A 20868-nucleotide genomic window follows, 5' to 3' on the forward strand; every position below is an offset into this window, starting at 1 on the left:
ACTTTGAGAACCTTTGTGTCAACAATCAATAAAGGTTTAAAATTCAAACTAATTAATTAGAAATAATCTGTTTTTTAATCGTATCTAGATCATGAATCAACCTTAAAGTACCTAGAAGAGCCCAAACAAACTCTGAGCTGAACATGTTTCTTGATCACCATCTGGATTCATTTATCTTTTGAAGGATTTGTTCAAGTTTCATAACGTTACTATAAATTAATACTCACTCACTGTTTGTGTTGTGCCAGCGAGTTCCCCCTCACACTAAAGTCGTAGTAGTGTGACCTTATTTAATTTTAATACAATACGATAGTACAAGAAGACAAATACCACGTGTTACGTAATGGAGTTGGAACGATACGTATCAAGGAGCAACTATACGATATATTACAGTATATTTTGTGATACTGTAGGAATATATTTGCAGTATAGTTGAGTACTTGACTCTGGTGTTGCAGAATTTACAGACCACATGACTCTTGATGAAGTCTTAACTGATTTCATTTGTTTTCACCAAACCAAAATATGTCCAAACATCGACTGTATCCTCTCGTCCTCAGTCGTCGCCGGGATCTTGTTCCACCATCACTTTTTGACCGCTTTGGCTTTTGACTCTCTAGCCTGGGGGCCCTTTTCATAGAACATGCCCAGAGCATGGGAGTAAACTAGGGCAGGCAAAAATAAACATCAATTATCAGGACAATAAACACGCAAACAAACACACACCACAACTGTTTATCTCTACTAAACCTGTTGAAAAACTAAAAAAATAAATAATTAAATATTAAATAAAAAAGTTAGTCTTCGATAAAATATGTTTGCCATGTAAAGATAGATGATATGTTATATTAATGGAGCATTAAAACGATAAATAAAATACATTTGTTTGTAACTTGAATAAATAATAATAATAATAATGAATGAATTTCCTAACTTCCTAAATAACTTTTATTTAGTAACGCAAGACATCGTGTACAAGCTAACTTGTCAAAATGCCTTCAATAGAATACACCAACTATTAAGATTTTAAAGAAGTATTTATTTAGCAAATATTAATCTTAACTTATTTCCGGGCGAACACAACGGTCACAACTTCCGTGTTTGTTGTATTGAAGGAAACTGATTGGATAACGCAAATAACTGACGCGTTGATGAACCAATCACAATAGAGCCACACCTCCATGCAACGCTCTTGTCCCATTGCAGTAACATATTGCTAGTTAGCTCTGAGAGAAGAAGGTAAGTTATTTTGTCGTTTTAACTTATCACTAGTTAATGTTTCTCTTTGCTTTTACCTTTTAAATATGACCAAACGATGCGTGGGATGTTTGCAATTGTGTATTTTTCGAGTGTGTTTGCTAACTTTCCGTAGTGTTTGTTTGTTTTGAAGACATTTTAAGAAACATTTGTCTGAGTTAAATATTTATTGTCATCACATTTAACAATAATGTTGGTTAAATATAGTTTTTACTCTAGTTATTGGTAAATTTTCATTTTAAGAAGGTATTTTTTTTAAACATTTTTCTCAATATAATATATTTTTTATAACGTTAAACATTAAATTAATGTTGGCTAATATTAGCTTTTTAGTTACGCAAAGACATTTTATAAATATTTGGCTCAGTTAAATATTTATTTTAACATTGAATTGATAGCATAATTAATGATATTTTAAGTTACAAAAGTGACGTTTTATATGAAGGTAAAAATTATTTTTTCAAACCTGTTTTTTTGTGTTTTCACACCATTTGACACAAACATGTGGCTCAAAAGGATTTTAAGTTCAAGTTCTCTTTACAAAGACAGATGTTTTAATTCTTCTCCTCCATGATTCCAGATGTCTCAACAGCAGGTGGTTCTGGAGCGAGCGAGGGCTTCTTTCCTCAGTGGAACCACCAGACCTTTGGCGTTTCGGATCCAGCAGCTGAAGAATCTCCAACGTTTCATCTCCGAGAGACGGAAAGACATCGCTGATGCCACGAAGAGTGATTTAAACAGGGTGAGATGTCACGGTTGGTCAGAACACTCTATTTAACAACCTACTTTTGCTGCCATTAAACCTTCCATTCAAGAGTTATTTTTATTGGAAACATTATAAAATACATAATGTTTGACTCTGGATTTTGTTCAGAGCCTGAAGATATTTGCAGACAAACTATCCCTGTATATTTATACAACTTAATTAGATCAAAACCAGCTCCTCTGTCCTTAAAATTTATTTTTTTTAACTCTTAAAATCCTGACCTTGGGTGCTGTATTTTAATTTGTGCACACAACAAATTATTGAATTCCAACAGTAAATTACGTAATTACTTAAAAACATAATTATTTGCACTTTCAACTAAGTATTAACTGTAATATTCCCAGCTTGCTTTATTTACTTTAAAGCATCGACTGTTTCAGGTTAGTTTCGACTAAAGTTTACAAAATAAAGCTGATCTTTAAAGTAATATATATTTTATATGATCGTTCGTCTCCAGTAATTTGTTACAGTGTAACGTACTTCCTCTCATTTAGACACATGTTTCTTCTTTAACTTCTTTATTATGTGGAGCTTTTCTCGTCTTTCTTTACTTTGTCTCCAAACTCTTCATCTTGAGCAACTAGTGACGACATTTTAGAGTTAAAAAATATTGTCTTTTATTGACATTAAGCCTGAGAATCTGCTAAACTTTCGTGTTTTTTAGAGGAAAAAAACAACAACATTGGAAAGTTATACTCTTTGCTTGAAGCACATTACGAAGTATCGCTTAATGTTTGAAAAGGCAAATAAAAAAACTGCTCAGAATATTAAAAAATAACTGAGAAACATGGAATAATATATCTTAAAACATTTAAACACCTTCTATTTGTTAAATGCAGTTTGAAATTGTTCACAGATTACTCTGGTCAAAATTCTAATTTTCAAAATGTAAACCTGAAGGAGTCCCGAAATGTGTCAGATGCAGACAAGTCACGGTCACTTTGTTTCACGTCTGTGTGTGTCCTGCTTACTCTTCAAACAGTTATGGAAGTCAATTTTTTAATTGTTGTCAAAGACAATACTGGGAATACAGATCAGATCGACGGCCATCTTGGCTCTGGTTGATGTCTGGTCACCGGACAACGCATCAACAAATCAACTGAAATAATTCAAAAGTTTGTATATCATCTGATTGAGATAAAATGGAAAGATACTCACCACCTTACAACATTTAAACCACGAGTTTGAGATCTGATGAAACATCTAGCACTGTAGAAATATTGAATATATGACCAGAATTAATGAATTAAAATGTACAAAAATATGGCCGGTTGTGGTATTTGTTGAAGAGACGGATGCTTATTCTTTATTCATTTATCTTCTCTTGTATGTTGGTTATTTTATCAGTGGATTTTTTAACTATTATAATTTCTATTTTATTTATTTATTTGAACTGTTTCTCTTGTTTACCTGATAATAAAAGAGAATGGGGTGGAAATAATACTTGCTACATAAATAACTGTTATATTGTTGAATCTTGACTTGAAACTTTGAGTTGAAATAAGATCCTAAATGTTTTTTATAAACCAGAACCCTTCACTCTTTATTCTCTCCTCTGTCGCAGACGGCAAATGGCACCGACCTGTACGAGAACCTGCTGGTGGAGGGAGAGATCCAGCTGGCCATCGACAAGATGGCCGAGTGGGCCGCCCCTCGGTCCGTGGAGAAGAACCTTCTCACCATGGCCGACGACGTGTTCGTCCAGCCGGAGCCTCTGGGAGTGGTTCTTATCATCGGGTCGTGGAACTACCCTTGGGCTATCACCCTGCAGCCTCTAGTGGGCGCTATAGCTGCAGGTACAAGTTCTCTTTAATGTATATGATACCTTGGTTGTATATTTATGGAAGTATTACTGTCATCAGATTATTAAATCGTTTGATTTTTTGATCAAATTGTTGAAACTTTGATTTTCCTTTTTATTGAATATATATATATATGTATATATATATTTAAATAATGAATTTTTAAATTGAAAAAAAGTTATCTTTTTAAAGTAAATGATTTATTTTCCACACAGAATTTGATATTCAAATTCCAATAATTTAAAGATATTTTTCCAAATTCCCTTTTTCTAAAATATGTATTGGTTTTTAATTCAATATAAAAATGCTCTGAACTCTTATGGTATTGTCTGGTGGCACTTTTATAGCAACAGTTTTATATTATGTATTTAAAAGGCTACGAATAAAAAAAAAAAAGAATTTAGATACATTATTTTTGAATCATTGGAATTAGAAAGTAAAACTCTAAGTGTAAAAAAAAACCAACCAAAACAACTAAAATAATAATAATAATAGTAATTTGGTTTTGAAAAATTCAATTTCTTTTATTTAAATTAAAAAAAAGTTCACTATACAATAAACTAATTATTTAAAGTTAAATCATTTTTGGTTTTCCAATAATTAAATTCAATATAGAAATTAAATGTTAAAAAAAAGGAGAATTAAATGCTTAAAAAACAATATTTTCTTTTAATTTCAATATTTCAATAGAAAAAATAAATCTACATTTGAAATGTGATAACTGACCATTTAATATTCTGATGGTACTAAAATACTCTCATTTAAATGTTATATGTATCATTCATATATATTTTATAAAACATGTTTTATTCTGATTAAAGGTAACGCAGCAGTGTTGAAGCCCTCCGAGGTCAGCTCCAACTCTGCCCGGGTCTTGGAGGAGCTGCTCCCCCTCTATCTCGATAAAGTAAGAGCTAAAAGGTCCAAATGTGTATAAATAAGTTTATTTTAATGATGTTTGTCACGACAGGATCTGTACCCGGTGGTGACGGGCGGCGCCTCAGAGACTCAGGAGCTGCTGAAGCTCAAATTCGACCACATCCTCTACACGGGAAGCAGCTCCGTGGGCCGGTTGGTGATGGAGGCCGCGGCCCGACACCTGACCCCCGTGACCCTGGAGCTGGGCGGGAAGAGCCCCTGCTACATCGACAAGAACTGCGACCTCAAAGTCGCCTGTCGGTCCGTCAACGTTTCTGCAGGTAATCGGTCACAACTTCATCACAGTCGCTTCTTCTGTGGCTGCAGGAGGATCACGTGGGGCAAGTTCTCCAACTGCGGTCAGACCTGCATCGCCCCGGACTACGTCCTGTGTGAACCCTCCATCCAGGGTCAAGTGGTGGACGAGCTCAAGAAGTGCATCAACGTCAGTCTTTGTTTCACTATTACCGTATTTTTAGGACTATCAGGAGCAATTAAAATCCTTTCATTTGTTTTAATTGACAGTGCACCTTATAATCTGATGCACAGTATTCATGAATGGTGAGCGCTGCTCAGTAGTATTACTCCAAATAAAAGTCAATAATGCTTCGGATGAGGATGTGAATTATTCACTCTCTTCACACTCGTTTTCTTTCTCTCAGCACATCAAACCTTCGCCATCTTGAACTTTATGACCTCTAATAACAGCTTATGTAATGTTGGCCGATACAAACTATTCCTGGGGTCGACAATGTTTTATTCAGTTCTCTCCAACTCCACTAAATGATCTTTTGAAGCAGAATCTTTACTTTGAATAAAACTGCTTATTTAACCGGCAGTAGAACTTGACAACTCTGCATCTATTTGCCTGTGTCACACACTAAACAGTCCCCAGATACAAAGTGGGTAGAAATGTTCCATGTGTAACAAACACAGTCATTTTTTTTCTAATTTGAATTATCAGGACAATCGGCTGCTTCGCCTTTAGCACACTGAGGGATCAATAAAGTTTTACCTTACCTTACCTTACTTTCAACCCTTGAACAGCGATGTTAACGGCCTCCAGGAGGCGCTGTAGCACAAAGTATTATTTATTCTTTATTTTGTTTAGTTGCCAATTTGTAATTAAATTCACAAAGACTTGTAATGGAAAACACGCATAGATATTTATGTGAAGCTCTTTTTTCACTTTATTATTTTGTTCGTTTATTCACACAAATACTGGAAGAAATTTTCACATGAAAATTCAAATGGAAATTTGTAGAACGAAAATTCATTAAAAAATATTGTATACTAATATTTTATATATATATATATTTTATATATTATATATATATTTGAACATTAGAAAAAGGGTAATAATAATGATTAAATAAGTTCAAAATGAACCAGACACACACTGCAAATATTCCACCTTACTTTAGGTGTCGTAGGTTTTAATTGAATCTTGGTTATTATTGGTTATTATTACTTTGTTTGCTGCAGCAAGTAAGACATACGTTGAAGGAGATCTTCATGGCTGGTGAAGAAGGAACCTCATAATGTTGCAACAACCTCAGATTGTAGATGAACTCTTTGGGTCGTCCTACAGGAATTCTACACCGACGACCCGAAGAGTTTCGATGACTACGGTCGCATCATCAACGAGCGCCACCACCGACGGCTGATGTCTATGATGGAGGGGAGCACCGTCGCCTTCGGAGGAGACGGCGACGAATCCCAGTGTTACATCGGTGAGTTTTCAAAGATCTTGTTGGGTCTCATTCATGGAACGTTCAACAATATTACTCGATCTGCTCTCACTTTAACATGGAGTGGGATTCATCATCATCATCTTCATCTTGAACGTGGCGCCTTGTTTTCACATACACGATGCTAATAGTTAAGCTAACGTATACATTATCGTGTCACTCTGCAGCTCCGACTGTCTTGAAAGACGTGACTGGAGAATCAAAGGTGATGCAGGACGAGATCTTCGGGCCACTTTTACCCGTCGTGACTGTGAGTGACGCAGACCAGGCCCTGGAGTTCATCAACGCGAGAGACAAGCCGTTAGTCCTTTACATCTTCTCCAACAACCAGAAGGTAAACTTCCATGACAAACCAGAATCCTTCTTTTATTTGATGTCATTTGAATCAAGGTTGGCATCTGTTGAATAAGTCCTGATCCGACTTAGGACTTGCAGAGTGTGTGGATGAAGTCACGCCAAAAGATTCAACAACACTCACTTAGTTAAACATCTAAAGAAGCATCACTTCAAATAATATGAGCATTTTGAAAAGATTGACTGAATCTGCACCGTCCTGCAAAATTCAAAATTAGGGTTTTTGTCGCCTTGTTATGTATTTATATTTGAATGAATTAATGTTTCAAACAATTATGAAGGTTGTTATGTTAAATTAGTGATTCATTCAAAAAGAAAAAGTAATTTCAATCCAGAAAATATATTTTCAATTAATAATAATATTGTCAATTAATAAAGGTTAAAATTTTAAGTTAAAAGTGTTTGAACACGTTTTGGTTTTATTGGAACTGATTTTTTTTTTCAGGCCACTTTGTGGATTAAATCCCCAAAAGTACCTTTAATCAGAAGAAAAAACTTTTCATTGAAACCGCTTGAAACATTGTGTGTTTGGGCCATGATGTGAGTTGGACTTTATTAAAAGGTTTTTTGAAGTGTCGAATTCAATTTAAATGAAATTGTTTTGAAGTAATTTTTATGATTTATTTCTACTTTTTTAATTGAAAATATTTTAAAGGATAAAGCAACTTTTTTTTTTCTTTTTTTTTTAAATTATTGAATTAAAACATTTTTTGTCTTTGCTTCATCAGCTGATCAAGAGGTTCCTGGCTGAGACGTCCAGTGGAGCTCTGCTGGCCAATGACTGTCTGGTTCACTGCAGTGTCTCCTCTCTGCCTTTCGGGGGCGTTGGTGAGTGAATGAACGTGAACGTGTCTTTTTTAAAATATTCATGCTGCTGGAAGAGGGTGTGAAACAGAATAGAATGACCAGACTGAAGAACATCTTTATTCTGTCGCTGATGGTCTTCCTTGTTTTGTCTTCTCCAGGCCTCAGATAGTGTCATCACAATGTTGAATTTAACATTTCAAATGTTATATATAATAATAAAATATTAATTTATAATAATAAATGTGATATTTTAATTTCAATAATTTAAAGATAATTTTTCCAAATGTAATATTATTTAATTCGTAATCTTTTAAATTCCATATGAAAAGGATGATATAATGTTGTCACCATACCATTGTTTGAGAATCCACCATGAAGAATTGACGCAGGGGTGTAAAAAACAATATTCGACAGCACTTTTATCATTTTATTTGCTTTCCAATTATATTTCATGTTTATTATAGGTTATTTATATGGTTATTTCTATAAAGGGCATATAAACATACAAGGATTTAATGTTTTATTATCAATTAACATGCAAATATATATAAATATTCATGGCTATTGCTCATTTTGTGTTTTGATTTTAACTTCCGGCCAGTAGATGGTAGCAGTCATTAAGTCCTCAGCAGACAAAGATCACGGCGATGACTGAGGACGAGAGGATACAGTCGACTCTAGCTGCTTTTAAAGATGATGTTTTGACATATTTTGGTTTCGAAACAAATGAAAGCAGTTACGACTTCATCAAGAGTCATGTGGTCTGTAAATCCTGCAACATAATTATAGTCAAGTGCTCGATGATACGACAAATATATCCTTGTTACTACAGTATCAATATATATTGTATCTTTTGATCAAGTAGCGCTGTACTCTTTTGGCATTGTCTTGTGGCAATATTATAGCAGCATTTTTACAATGAATTGAAAGGGCAAATAATTAAATAAATAATAAATTCTGAACATTTGTTTTTGAATTATTTAAACTTTTACTTAAACTTACTTTGAAAATTATGTCTAATTTAAAAAAAAGTTTAATTAAAAAAAAATGAATTGTTTGTATGTCAACATTTCAATATAGAAATTATTTTATTATATTGTTTAAAAATATTAAAATGCAATATATTTAAGAAAGAAATGTTCCAACATTTCTAACTCAACCATACAAGATTCTGATGCCACTGATCTACTTCCACAGATTATTGTCCCTGTGTTTAAAACGACAATTCTTCATCTATCGACTGACCTCGTCCTTCTTCCTGACCTTCAAGGTGCCAGTGGGATGGGCTCCTACCACGGCCGCCACACCTTCGATCGTCTCAGCCACATGCGCAGCTGCCTGATCAGAAAGCTGAACATGGAAGTCGCCAACGACCTCCGGTACCCCCCCCACACCGCCAAGAAGCTGGGCTGGGCCCGTCTGCTGCTGCTGAAGAAGTTCGGGGTGGGTCGGCTGGGACGCATGGTGCTGCTCGCCATCACCGCCGGAGTCGCCGCGTACGTGGTGAAGCTGCTCAGAGAGAGGTACTAGTGAGGAGAGGTCAAAGGGCACGTGTTGTTTCTGAAGGTCAGTAGGTCAAAGTATATATTGATGAATATTGCAATGATGTTAATTATTCTCTTACTCGTGTCTTTTAAAAATGTTTATTACGGACAAGAAGTTTGTGGATTCATTCCTCGGATCAAGTCACAGTTTCTGTCCGTCAATCTTTCCCTGGTTGATCATTTGATTGACATTTAGTCATATAACATCTTTTTGAAACTGCCGCCAATCATTGTTCCAGGTGTGTTCATTGAATCATTAAAATATTTTTTTTATCTGAATTCATTTTAGATAAGTGTATAGTATTTAAAATGTTTCTTGATTTGTGTGCGAAGACGACTTTGAAGAGTGCAATTCAAATCTTGCAGTTGACAGCTGTCAATCAACTTGAACTCTTTTTAAAACTGGTGTCCAATTATTAAACGTTGTTTAATAGGCGACTACTTCGTGTCTGGTGCATGAATTTGAGATCAAATTGAAAACGCGTGGAATAAAAGGATTCAAAGAACACACATCGTTTCATTGACCTTCCTCCAGAATGTATTTAATGATCATGTGGACTTCTGACCTCTCGGTGGAGGACGTCTCAGGCAGAGGTCAAAGGTCAACTCCGTAAGGTCAAGGGAAAGGGTGCCCAAGAACAGCCCCATGAAAATACAAATGCATTTAAATTTTGTTTGATTATAACCATATTTAAAACCTACATAAATATTATCCATAATTGTACCTGCTTTTGTGAATTGTTATTCAATAATTGCGATGCGATTGTAATACCCATAATCCCCCCTTTTCATCAGTTATTTTATGTTATTTGGTTTTCAAATGTATATTTTAAACCAGGTATTTGAGCAAGTTATTAACCTAATGACTCAAAAAATGTCAGTAAAATACTTGCAACTGTCTCTAGTTTTCTTGAGTCTTCAAAGTCATGCTGGCTGGTACAACAATAGCTTTGTCTCCTGCAGACAATCTACTCTTGTTCTTATCACAGAATCCAACCCCCCACTCTATAATTACCCAGCATGCCTCGCTGTGCACAGCTCAATGACTTCTGTTGTTGCTATCGGAACAGTTCCGCGAGAACCTTTTGTGTTGTTATCGTGCATGTTTTTGTTTCGTCATCAAACCTCTCAGGTGTTTATTGTTGTATTTTATCATCCCATCATGTTATAACCAGTTAAAATACTTAAGCTAAAGCATGAAAAAAAACAATGTAGTCTTAACTTTGTTTCAATGTTTGTTTTTTATGAATTATTCATAATTTATAATAAGTCATTTTACACTAATGTATTTTTATTTCATTTATAATATTTTATTATTTTATTCTGTAATGTTGCAAGAAAAGTCTGTGATTCTGATTTAATGGTGAAATATCCGCCCACAATAATGACTTTTGACTTATGCCTAAAGAAAATTACCTGAATGAGAAGAATTATAACAAAATAATAGAATAATAACTTAATGTTTTAAAATCAACTAGTGAATCGAATTCCATTGTTGTCCTCGTTGCCGCTGAGTCGAATCTGCATCATTGGTAAAGTCAATAGTTTGTTATAATTGGTTGTTGTCAGAGCTACAAAAATATCACTGCTTTGTGCTGTAAGTATTTAATCCAGTGTGTACATTTTTTATTTTGATTATCAAATTGAAAGTAAATCAATATCATGTTTTCTAAGTCGATACAATTAACTTATCCTTTCTTCTACAACATGGTATCAATTTTAACATTTCATTTTATATCCTTTTTCCTTTCAGGCGATGAATAGCTAAATGAAAGTTAATGTAATAAAAAAAGAAAAATACCTGGAAGACGCATACATACGTACCTGTATTTAAATTCTAGATTCAGAAGTCTTTATTGTCATTATTCTGCATTAAAGCAATCAGAACAAAGAGAAAAAAGGATGCAAAGTATAAACTGTCCTTGTAGATTAACATGTAAAGACGATATCAAAGTGGCAAATAAGAATGTGCTTTAATATCCATTAATAAGTATAACCATCTCTCATTAATGACTTTTAAATAAACAGTGCAGTGAGCAGCGATTAAGGAGCTCAACAGGTGAGGAAAGTGCAATCTGAGCGAAGGCGGTACCAAGAAGAACACCAAGATGAAGATCCAGGCGCCTCCTGTAAGTGTCCCTCATGAGTTGCCTTACTTTTTATTTGTTGCTGGTGTATAACAATGTAAAAACTTCCAGGTCCAGGTGGATGAGGTCTACTTCAACAAGATCTTGGGTCTTTTGAAGAACGGGATTCAGGAGCATCTGAGGAAGGACGAGGTTAGCCTGGGTTCAGAGGTGCTTTACAGACACGCCTACACGATGGTGCTCCACAGTCACGGAGAACAGCTGTACACAACCCTGCGGGAGGTCATCACAGAACATCTTTGTAACACAGTAAGACTCAGCTTTATCTCTAATTTATTAACAATCTGTTTATAAAGTCAAACATTTATGATAAATATGTGAAAACCCAACTCTCCTGACTCACTCACATGTTTCAAATGTTGGAGTCTTCCTCTCCAAGATGGAGTCTCTCAGTTTTCTGAGATGACTATCCATCTGTCATGACCATGTTTTGAAGTTATTACTTTATAAAGTTGCTCTGAAATCTGGGCAAACGAGAGGTTATGAGAGTGGAGTCCATTATGATGTAATAATGACTTCTGTAGCAGCTGTTATCATGTCCCACTTTGTTTATACAACGAGTCCCTCGGAGGTGGAGACTTACTGGATTGTTGACACATGGTGACAAACCTTGATGTTCACCAACCACAGCAGAGTGGGTGTGGTTATGGTCAACAAGATTTAATATTCAGAAAAACAGTGTTTTCGGGTGGGGCTTAAGATCATTTTCTAATGTTAATATTTCAATGAAAAGAGAGTTTTGTATAAACAGACACTGATGATACAATAAAGTCCAACATCTACTTAAGACTCACTGAAATCAACACTTTTGTTGAACTTTTAAGACCGTAGGTCGTTATAAAATATAATCCGGAAGACAGAAAGAAGACATTGATCATGTCTTCATCATATTTTTGTCTATTTAAGCAATTTAATCAATAACTTTGCCCAGTTCAAAAGCCTTTGTTTGGATTATAATGATGTTCTTCTTAAATATAATAATATACATGTACATCTCAAAAAATTAGAATATCATGAAAAAGTTCAAACGTCATCTGCTGGTGTTGGTCACCAACACTTCATGCTTCCTTCTGCTGACAAGCTTTATGCAGATGAAAATTTCATTTTCCAGCAGGACTTGGCACCTGCACACACTGTCAAAGGTACTAACAGCTGGTTCAATGACCAGGTTTTACTGTGCTTGAATGACCAGCAAACTCACCTGATCTGAACCCCATAGAGAATCTGTGGGGTATTGTCAAGAGGGAAGATGAGAGACACCAGACCCAACAATGCAGATGACCTGAAGGCTTCTATCAAAGCAACCTGGGCTTCCATTACACCTGAGCAGTGCCCCACGCTGATGGCTTCCCTGCCACGCCGTATTGATGCAGTAATTCATGCAAAAGGAGGCCCAACCCAAGTATTGAGTCCATGGAAATGATCATACTTTTCAGGAACCTGACATTTCTGATTGAAATATCCAATTTTTTCATTGGTCTTGTGGTCTTATGTAATATTCTAATTTTCTGAGACACTGAATTTTGGGTTGTCATTATCTATAAGCCACAATCATAAAAAGTTAAAGAAATAAATGTTTGAAATGTTTGACTCTATGTGTAATGAATCTATGTATATATGGGTTTCACGTTCTGAAATGAGAAACAAAAAACATTGATCTTTTTCATGATATTTTAATTTTTTGAGATGTACCTGTAAAGTATCTGAATTGCAGAGTCAGACTGCGAAAGGATTAACATTTGTGTCATTTGCCTGTAGGTACAAAAAGACCTCCTGAACTCCTTAAACAACAACTTCCTTCAAACATTAAATCAGGTTTGGAATGACTACGTAACAGCGATGGGGTTCATCAGAGACTTCCTGATGTACATGGTGAGCAGCTGTCAATCTGTTCATCAGTAGATCGTCACTGCGTTGACAAGTGTTGTCCATCACAGGACCGCGTGTACGTCCAGCAAAACAACGTAGAGAATGTGGAAAATTTGGGGCTTATCATGTTCAGAGATCAAGTGATCCGGTACGGGTCTATCAGAAACCACCTCCAGCAAACACTCCTGGATATGATTGAACGTAAACGGACAGGAGAGACCGTGGAGAGGTACTTCTGAGATATTGTAGACTAGGATTCTTCAATAGTCTTTAGAAACTGAAATGTCAGGTCTTAGAGCTGAAACTCATCATTTTACTTGCTAGGAGAGAGTAATACAGAACGTACTTTCTTGTCCGTCCTATTTTCTCTGTTAAACACTGAGCTGTTAGTTCGCTGTTATATCCTCTTCACAGTTACTCCGAACACAAACTGTATTATCACTCAAGGTCGAGGTTAGCGTTGACTCCTACAAAGATAGTACCTGGCATGAATTCATCTACTTCCAAGTTAATTTCCCATGTTTCTGCCTTGACATACCTTAAGTGTATAAAGGCATATGATGCTAGATTACCTTACGAGAAAACTTTTTTTTTCTCTAAAAAAAAACATTTCTTCCCATTTATATCCATCAGATGCACCATCTGGAACGCTTGTCAAATGCTGATGATTCTCCGCCTAAGAGGCAGATTAGCGTATGAAGAAGATTTGGAGGCTCCTTTGTTAGAAATGTCTGCAGAATTATTCCAGGTAAGTAAAAAAAACAAAAAACTTCTCACACTTATATTTACCCATTCCATACTCCATTTAAATCTTTTTCATGACAATAATGTTTGGTACTTTGTATGTAAACCACGGAATATTAACCAATCAGAAGCAACACAAGTAAGCAACAATACATCAGGATCGGATTTGTATGGTTATGAACTTGATGTGAATTATTATTTACTACTTTCATCACCTACACTACACTAAAATAATGATGTTAATATTATCTATTAAACTCATCTCTGAATCCCCCACAGCAGCCTATTAAACATGTTCATGTACCTTCTCCTCTCAGAGTGAGAGCCAGAAACTCCTCGCAGAGAACAGCGTGAGCGAGTACATGAAGAAGGTCGAAGCCAGGATGGAAGAGAAGATTGAGCGAGCCATGAACCTGGATAAGTCCACAGAGGAGCCTGTGGTCGAGGTCCTGGAGCAGGAACTCGTATCCATACGCATTAATAGGTATAATCATCTCTCATATGACTTCTAAATAAATGGTGCAGTGAGTGAGTAATTAAGTAAATAATATTTGTAGAGAAGACAATACGGAGCTCAGCAGACTAGGAAAGTCCATTCTGAGAGAAGGCGGTACCCAGAGGAACACCAAGATGAATATCCCGGAGCCTTCTGTAAGTGTCGCTCTGGTGAAGGCTGTGACTAAAGTTGTCTCGTTTTTGTCCCTCTTGAGTTGCCTTACTTTTTATTTGTTGCTGGTGTATAACGATGTAAAAACGTTCAGGTCCGGCTGAATGAGACGTACTTCAAGACTATCTTGGGTCTTTTGAAGAACGGGATTCAGGAGCATCTGAGGAAGGACGAGGTTAGCCTGGGTTCAGAGGTGCTTTACAGACACGCCTACACGATGGTGCTCCACAGTCACGGAGAACAGCTGTACACAACCCTGCGGGAGGTCGTCACAGAACATCTTTGTAACACAGTAAGACTCAGCTTTATCTCTAATTTATTAACAATCTGTTTATAAAGTCAAACACTTATGATAAATATGTGAAAACTCAACTCTGCTGACTCACTCACATGTTTCAAATGTTTCAAAAGTTTTCATCTCCAAGATGCAGTAAGTCTCTCATCATGACCATGTTTTGAACTTTTTACTTCATAAAGTTCTCCCCCGTCTGAAATCTGGCCGAACAAGAGGTTACGAGAGCGGAGTCCATTATGACTTAATAATGACTTCTGTAGCGGCTGTAATCGCGTCCCACTTTGTTTATACAACGAGTCCCTTGAGGTGGAGACATCCTAGACTGGTGACGCGTCGTGACAAACCTTGATGCTTCACCAATCACAGCAAAGTGGGCGTGGTTACGGTAAACAAGATTTAATCTCCAGAAAAACAAAGTGTTTTCAGTGGGCGGGGCTTAAGATCATTTAATTACGTCAATATTTCCATGTAAAGATAGTTTTGTACAAACAAAAACATACTGAAACGACCCACTTGAAACTGTGGGTCGTTATAAAATATAATCTGGAAGACAGAAAGAAGACATTGATCATGTCTTCATCATATTTTTGTCTATTTAAGCAATTAAATCAATAACTTTGCCGAATTCAAAAGTGTTTGTTTGTATTATAATGATGTTCTTCTTAAATATGACAATATGAAGTATCTGAATTTCAGAGTCAGACTGCAAAAGTGTTAACATTCCTGTCATTTGACTGCCTGTAGGTACGAAAAGACCTCCTGAACTGCTTAAACAACAACTTCCTTCAAACATTAAATCAGGTTTGGAATGACTACGCAACGGCGATGGGGTCCATCAGAGACTTCCTGATGTACATGGTGAGCAGCTGTTAATCTGTTCATCAGTAGATCGTCACTGCGCTGACAAGTGTTGTCCATCACAGGACCGTGTGAACGTCCAGCAAAACAAAGTAGAGAATGTGGAAAATTTGGGGCTCATCTTATTCAGAGATCAAGTGGTTTATTACGGTTCTATTGAAGAACAAATCCAGCAAACACTCCTGGATATGATTGAACGTGAACGGACAGGAGAGACCGTGGAGAGGTACTTCTGAGATATTGTTGACTAGGATTCTTCAATAGTCTTTAGAAACTGAAATGTCAGGTCTTAGAGCTGAAACTCATCATTTTACTTGCTAGGAGAGAGTAATACAGAACGTCCTTTCTAGTCCGTCCTATTTTATTCTTTAAAGCACTGAGCTGTTAGTTCGCCGTTATATCCTCTTCGCAGTTACTCTGAACACAAACTGTATTATCACCCAAGGTCGAGGTTAGCGTTGACTCCTACAAATATTAAATCAATCAACTTGGTATAAAGTCAACTACTCCCACGTAAATTTCCCACATAAGCAGTGATGAAAATTGACTGCAGTTGAGATATTATATTTGGTGATTAAATATGATCAACGTGCTTTAGCTCATCATTTACTCTTTTAAAACTGATTTCAGGGTCACTAAACTTGAAAAAACAACACATTGTTTGTACAGAAGCATATGTTGCAAGATTTCCTGACGAGAAAACTTTTTTTTTCCTTTAAAAAACACTATTTCTTCCCATTTATATCCATCAGATGCACCATCAGGAACGCTTGTCAAATGCTGATGATTCTCCGGCTAAAAGACAGATCACTGTATGAAGTACATTTTGAGGCTCCTTTCTTAGAAATGTCTGCAGATTTTTTCCAGGTAAGTAAAAAAAACAAACTTCTCACGTTATATTTACCCATTCCATACTCCATTTAAATCTTTTTCATGATAATAATATTTGCTACTTTGTATGCAAACCACGGAATATCGACCAATCAGAAGCAACAAAAGGCCGGTCTATCTTTCGTCAGGGGTCCACCACACACAACATGGCGACATTGAGTCATCGTAACTTTAATTTAATTTAACTTTAATCCTAATTTTAACACGACAACGCCGACATCGTACCGTCGTCAAACTATCCGTCGCTCTCCAGTCATGAGACGCGCTTGAATGGAGAAGATTCCAAATTCTCGCTCAACTTTCCCAAAAAACGCCATTAAGAAGTTGGAAACAAATGTCCGGCTTTCAAATTAAAAGCATTGAATCAGCTTCCTTGTAATCCTTTATTATCACATTATACTCGCTATTGTTTAAAATTCAAGTTTCTTATTGGTTTATTATATGGACATCTCTATACCTCTTCTTATTGTTCATCCTCCTTTCGTTTTTGGCACTTTTCACGCCCCACCGTCAAGCATATACAAACCAAAAATTGCATCAAAACATGCGTATTAATCAGATTATTTTTCTCACAAGAATATACATTTCTTTGCGACGTAAGTCTCTTAACCATTACTTCTTGTCTTTTCTCTGCACTGTTTGTGTTTTTATTTTTAAAAATGTATTATTTCTGTTTTACACATAGAGTTTGTTGTTGTTTTTTCCAATAATTCTTAAATAAATTATCTAAATTCCATATTTTTTAATTGGTAGCCATTTAAATTTAATGTATAAAATGTTGTTAAGTGGGATCAAGTAGCTCGGTACTCGTCTGGTAATGTCTGGTGGATTTATTATATTTTTTTTATTGAATTTAAAAGGCAACACATACTTTATTATATTGCCGGGCAACAGTAAACATTTATACATGGGATTAATCGCTTTGTTTTCCTGATTAAATACAATTAATTGCAATGTATACACAGAACCCAATGATGAATTCTAAAGTAGTGTAAAGTGATCTTTTATTTCAATGTTCGTGGTTTACTTTAAATTAAGGCTGGGTTACGGGAACAAATTTGACACCCGATTAATCGCATGATTTCCCTGATTAATCATAATTAATTGCAATGTATACGCAGAACCCAATGATGAATTCTAAAGAAATAGTACTGATCTTTTATTTAAATTGTATTTGTTTGTTAAGTTGGATCAAGTAGCTCGGTACTCGTCTGGTAATGTCTGGTGGATTTATTATATATTTTTTTATTGAATTTAAAAGGCAACACATTAAAAAAATGTTTAATTTAGAAAATTTATGTTTGAAAAATTGTAATCAAAATATCAAACTCTGTGTTTAAAGAGGGAGAGCCAGAAACTCCTGGAGGAGAACGGCGTGAGCGAGTACATGAAGAAGGTCGAAGCCAGGATGGAGGATGAGATGGAGCGAGTGATGAACTGTCTGGATCAGTCCACGAAGGAGCCTCTGGTCAAGGTGCTGGAGCAGGAACTCGTGTTCAAACACGTGAAGACCATGGTGACGACGGAGAGTTCAGGCCTGGTCCACATGCTGGAGAACGGACTGACTGACGGTGAGTTAATTAAATTAACTGAACGATGATTCCTTGACTGGATCCGTCTGCACGTTTGCCTGTAGATCTGGCCTGCATGTACAAACTGCTTCGAAGAGTTCCCAAAGGACTGAAGACCATGCGTGGCTGCATGAGCTCGTACCTGCAAGGACGAGGGAAGGTCCTGGTGTCAGAAGGAGAGAACATCCAGGTAGGAAAGATGCAGGTAAAACTACAGCGGCTGTAAATGAAATCACACAAGCGTTAAAAATCTTTTAGCAGGTTAAGTTGGAAAAAGATGTTAATTAATCGCATGATTTCTCGGATTAATCGCGATGTATAAACAAAATTTAATAATGAATTCAAAAGAAGTATAAAGTGATCTTTTATTTTAATGTTCTTTGTTTACTTTATATTAGGGTTAGACAACGATAAACATTTTTACAAGCGATCGATCACATGATTTAACAGATTAATCTCAATTAATAGCAAGTATACACAAAATTCAATAAAGAATTTGAAATAAAAGTGCACTTTACACAACTTTTTTAATGTTCTTTGTTTACTTTATTAAAGTCCCGGACAACAGTAAACCTTTATACATGGGATTAATCGCTTGATTTGCCTGATTTATCACAATTAATTGCAATGTATACACAGATTCCAATGATGAATTCTAAAGTATTGTAGAGTTCACCTTTATTTCAATGTTCGTGGTTTACTTTAAATTAGGGCTGGGTAACGATAACACATTTTACACGCAATTAATCGCATGATTTCTCTGATTAATCATAATTAATTGCAATGTATACGCAAAACCCAATGATGAATTCTAAATAAATTGTAGTGATCTTTTATTTCAATTTTCTTTGTTTACTTTATATTAGGGTTAGACAACGATAAACATTTTTACAAGCGATCGATCACATGATTTACCAGATTAATCTCAATTAATAGCAACGTATACACAAAATTCAATAAAGAATTTGAAATAAAAGTGCACTTTACACAACTTTTTTAATGTTCTTTGTTTACTTTATTAAAGTCCCGGAAAACAGTAAACCTTCATACATGGGATTAATCGCTTGATTTGCCTAATTAATCACAATTAATTGCAATGTATACACAGATTCCAATGATGAATTCTAGGGTTAGACAACTGTAAAGATTTTTACATGAGATTAATCGCATGATTTCCCAGATGAATCACAATTAATCGCAACATGTACACGAAATAAAAAAAATAGTGTAAAGTGCATTTTTATTTTACTGATTCTCGTTTACTTTTTATAAGGGCCGAGCAACGATAACAATTTTTATACGAGATTAATCGGATAATTTCCCTTATGAGTCACAATTAATCACAATAAAAAATCCAATTATTTTTTCAAAAGTAGTTTAAATTCCACTTTTATTTCAGTTTTATTCCATATGAAATACAATCCTGCAGGAGATCACCAGAGGGGTTAAAAAAGTTTATCTACCAATCTTTCTTCTTTTACTTTTTTGTTGTCCTGGGCAACGGTTAATTTTACACACGATTAATCTCGTGATTTCCCTGATTAATCACAATTAATCGCAACGTATAATCAAAATCCAGGATTTATTTAAAAGTAGTGCAAAGTTTTATTTCAATGTTCTTCTGCCATATGAACATATGAAGTGTCATAACATTTAATGAGTAAAAACTTTAAACTTCAACTATCAAGTTTAGTTTTGCTCAGGTGTCGTGTAGCTCGTGTTAGTCACTATCAAATGTATCAAACATGATGTTTTCCACACTTTTAAATCCATTTCTGTTTCTCACGTCTTCTCTTCAGGGTTTTCGAGACCTGGAGTCACGTTTTGATCGATTCCTCCGAGAGTCTTTCAACAACGACCCGATCTTCAAACAAACTATCGGCCATGACCTCGTGCTGATCGCCAAACAGTTACAAAAACAACAAAGTCCAATCAATGTGGCAGAATTTGTGAATTGAAATTTTTTCGCCAAAATCAAAATTAAAACTTTTCTTCTCGTTTTTTCTTTGCAGTTTGTGTTGTAGCAGCGAGTTCCGGTAAAATTGTTTGTGTTTATTTAAATGTTTTATTTTATTTATTTTTATTTTCTGTTTTACACATAGAGTTTGATATTCTTTTTACAATAAATCCCTTTTCTTTTTTTTTTGTTGCTGAATTCAATATTTTTACTTCGTAGCCTTTTAAATGCAATATATAAAATGTTGTAAAGTTGGATCAAGTACTTCGGTTCTCATCTAGTAATGTATGGAAATATTCCAACATTTTTATATTGAATTTAAAAGGCTACAAATTAAAAAATATTTAATTTAGGAAATGTATTTTTTTTTAAAAAATTGGAATAACTATCAAACTCTATGTGTAAAAAGGATAATTTATTTTTTTTAAAAAGGAAAATATATATATATATTTATACTAATTCAGCCTTTCAATATAAATAATATTAAATTAAATAATAAAAAATGTATATTCAGACTTTTACAACAATAGCTTTGTCTCCCGCAGACAATCTACACTTGTCCTTATCACGGAATCTAACCCCCCACTCTATAATTACCCAGCATGCATCGCTCTGCACAGCTCAATGACTTCTTTTGTTGATGTCACAACTCTTCCACTTGAACCGTTGT

General features: G+C 35.3%; 2 protein-coding genes across 5 annotated transcripts; both read left to right on the top strand.

Moving 5' to 3' along the window:
* Window positions 1-1194: 1194 nt before the first annotated feature.
* On the top strand, window positions 1195-11307 carry LOC148075080 (aldehyde dehydrogenase family 3 member A2-like). 3 transcript variants are annotated; one of them, XM_087796224.1, is made up of 11 exons: window positions 1195-1239; window positions 1838-1999; window positions 3588-3819; window positions 4647-4732; window positions 4796-5004; window positions 5071-5188; window positions 6335-6476; window positions 6662-6828; window positions 7577-7676; window positions 8926-9221; window positions 11228-11307. In XM_087796224.1, the coding sequence occupies exons 2-10, from the start codon at window positions 1838-1840 to the stop codon at window positions 9183-9185; spliced, it is 1476 nt and encodes a 491-aa protein (XP_087652350.1). In that variant the 5' UTR covers window positions 1195-1239; the 3' UTR covers window positions 9186-9221; window positions 11228-11307. The 3 variants fall into 3 exon arrangements, with proteins under 3 accessions (XP_087652350.1, XP_087652351.1, XP_087652348.1); XM_087796225.1 differs by lacking the exon at window positions 11228-11307 and adding an exon at window positions 9634-9709; XM_087796222.1 differs by lacking the exon at window positions 11228-11307 and having other exon boundaries at window positions 8926-9709.
* On the top strand, window positions 11229-20227 carry LOC148075081 (cullin-3-like). 2 transcript variants are annotated; one of them, XM_087796216.1, is made up of 14 exons: window positions 11229-11328; window positions 11398-11595; window positions 13105-13218; window positions 13284-13444; window positions 13849-13963; window positions 14277-14443; window positions 14517-14610; window positions 14721-14918; window positions 15666-15779; window positions 15845-16005; window positions 16532-16646; window positions 18013-18241; window positions 18307-18446; window positions 20041-20227. In XM_087796216.1, the coding sequence occupies exons 1-14, from the start codon at window positions 11308-11310 to the stop codon at window positions 20197-20199; spliced, it is 1986 nt and encodes a 661-aa protein (XP_087652342.1). In that variant the 5' UTR covers window positions 11229-11307; the 3' UTR covers window positions 20200-20227. The 2 variants fall into 2 exon arrangements, with proteins under 2 accessions (XP_087652342.1, XP_087652343.1); XM_087796217.1 differs by having other exon boundaries at window positions 18307-18431.
* Window positions 20228-20868: the final 641 nt, after the last annotated feature.

This window comes from Callionymus lyra, chromosome 7 (genome assembly GCF_982586985.1).
Source record: "Callionymus lyra chromosome 7, fCalLyr1.hap1.1, whole genome shotgun sequence".
In the NCBI taxonomy this organism is placed as follows: Eukaryota; Metazoa; Chordata; class Actinopteri; order Syngnathiformes; family Callionymidae; genus Callionymus; species Callionymus lyra.

What these genes read in the sequence shown, in the direction of transcription:
- LOC148075080 (XM_087796224.1), top strand. Translation starts at nt 1,838, where the DNA reads ATGTCTCAACAGCAGGTGGTTCTGGAGCGAGCGAGGGCTTCTTTCCTC. An exon ending in CGAAGAGTGATTTAAACAGG is followed by an intron (nt 2,000 to 3,587) that starts GTGAGATGTCAC and finishes CCTCTGTCGCAG; the next exon opens with ACGGCAAATGGCACCGACCT. An exon ending in CGAATCCCAGTGTTACATCG is followed by an intron (nt 6,477 to 6,661) that starts GTGAGTTTTCAA and finishes GTCACTCTGCAG; the next exon opens with CTCCGACTGTCTTGAAAGAC.
- LOC148075081 (XM_087796216.1), top strand. Translation starts at nt 11,308, where the DNA reads ATGAAGATCCAGGCGCCTCCT. An exon ending in GAGACTTCCTGATGTACATG is followed by an intron (nt 15,780 to 15,844) that starts GTGAGCAGCTGT and finishes TGTCCATCACAG; the next exon opens with GACCGTGTGAACGTCCAGCA. An exon ending in GGAGAACGGACTGACTGACG is followed by an intron (nt 18,242 to 18,306) that starts GTGAGTTAATTA and finishes GTTTGCCTGTAG; the next exon opens with ATCTGGCCTGCATGTACAAA.